We start from the raw sequence: 1,848 nt of genomic DNA on the forward strand, positions 1-1,848 counted from the left end.
CATCGTTAAATAGTTGTATTAAATATATGTGAACAATTTTGTACAATTAATATAATCTCGATACGGAGATAATAAATATCTAGATCTCAAAAAAGAATATTTGTTCTGTGATATATCATGATATATACAGTATACAGCATACACACACCTTGCTTTCGTGCAGTTGTAGTTAAGCACTGGTGCAGTTTATTAACAACAGCCTACCATAGTCAAGCACACGTATACAATATGCAATATACAATATATAATATACAATATACAATAAACAGGAGACTAACAACAATTTATTGTTTTATTTTTGCTGAAACTTTTCTCTTTTTTTTGAAAAAAAATAAAACCTTTGCTATATCATTAATTTTCAAATGGAAAAAGTTGATGAAAACGTGCCGTTGATTTTACATTTTTAACTTTTATACTAATAAACAATTCAAAAAAACTTATCATATTACAGTGAAAACTAATTTTTGATATTTTTCAGAAAAAAATATGTTGAAAATCATCAGGAAACCTATTGTTTTAACAAATTTTAAAATAAACACTTTTTAAAATATAAGCAACTGGAAGCTATTCAATGATATTTTATTTTGATAATAATTTCTAGGCTTTCATTGGAGACCCCAGCTTTGCATTTGAAAATTGAAGGGTTATAAAAGAAAATTCTGAGTCTTAAAAAGAAAAGTTAAGTGTTTCCAATGAAAATTTTCGGGTCTCCAATGAAACTTTGGGGGTCTCCAGTGAAAATTTAGGGGACTCAAATGAAAATCTTTGGGTCTCCAATAAAAATGTTGGGGTCTCCAATGAAAATCTTGGGGTCTCCAATGAACATCTTGGGGTTTCCAATGAAAATCTTGGGGTCTACAATGAAAATCTTGGGGTCTACAATGAAAATCTTGTTGTTTCCGTTGAAAATCTTGGGGTCTCCAATGAAAATCTTGTTGTTTCAAATGAAAATCTTGGGGTCTCCAATAGTACTCCAATGATGATGATTTCTTCCNCCCAGCAGGAATAGGGTTAAGATGTTGAAGACAAAGTTATATAGTTACAATGTACATGACTGGTACACAGCAGATGGGAAACATAATCTGGACCAAATTGTTGAATTGTACAGGGAAAAAAATAATAGATTTTTCTTTGCTTGGTATTCAATGTCCAATTTCTTGGAGCATTATCAAAAAAAAATTATGAAATGGCAAAAAGTATAGGGGCTATGAAGTATTAACTTTTAAACTTTTAAACGAATGGGGGAAGGTATTTTTTCAAAGGATTTGTTGAAAATTTAAAGCAAACTTTAAACATTTTTATCATTTTTTTAAAATCTTAGAGAATTACAACCGTACATATTATGCATGCAGGTACAAACATTTTAAAATTATGAATTAAAAAATATTCTTTTATCGTACACAGCGTCCCATGTTATATTGAATTATCTACAAGCTGTAACGCTAAAATACGATCAAAAAACCTGAAAACCCTTGGAATTTCTGCAAACAAATTTTAACATTGGCTTTATGCAATTTTCAAAAATGATTTTAAATTGTCTGATTAGTCCCGAAAATCCTAATTTAGAGCGATTAACAATCCAATATGATGTGGGACACCCTGTATTAACATACATTAACAATCCAATATGATGTGGGACACCCTGTATTTCTATCATGTTTTAAGGAGGTGGCAGGTTACGGATTAAAGAAATTTCTAGAACTTACTGAGTTGAAATATTCCTTAAAAAGTGGAGGTTGTGCAATAGTGTCCAATATGGAGGTATGATATGTTTATGTTGTGCAATAGTGTCCAATATGGAGGTATGATATGTTTATGTTGTGCAATAGTGTCCAATATGGAGGTATG

The 1,848-nt window shown here is 30.3% G+C and overlaps 1 protein-coding gene across 3 annotated transcripts in view; it reads left to right on the forward strand.

Moving 5' to 3' along the window:
* The first annotated feature begins 468 nt into the window (after window positions 1-468).
* LOC111695785 (uncharacterized) overlaps window positions 469-1,848 on the forward strand; it is a 9,684-nt gene continuing 8,304 nt past the window's right edge. Inside the window, exons 1-4 of one of the 3 annotated variants that reach the window (XM_023465223.1) lie at window positions 469-503; window positions 1,040-1,108; window positions 1,322-1,352; window positions 1,666-1,761. In XM_023465223.1, coding sequence (XP_023320991.1) covers window positions 487-503; window positions 1,040-1,108; window positions 1,322-1,352; window positions 1,666-1,761 — 213 coding nt within the window. In that variant the 5' untranslated portion in view covers window positions 469-486. Of the gene's footprint in view, window positions 504-1,039; window positions 1,109-1,321; window positions 1,353-1,665; window positions 1,762-1,822; window positions 1,844-1,848 lie in introns of those variants that run through there. The other 2 variants (XM_023465224.1, XM_023465225.1) reach the window with 2 other exon arrangements.

Source organism: Eurytemora carolleeae, unplaced genomic scaffold (assembly GCF_000591075.1).
Source record: "Eurytemora carolleeae unplaced genomic scaffold, Eaff_2.0 scaffold76, whole genome shotgun sequence".
NCBI classification, from domain to species: Eukaryota; Metazoa; Arthropoda; class Copepoda; order Calanoida; family Temoridae; genus Eurytemora; species Eurytemora carolleeae.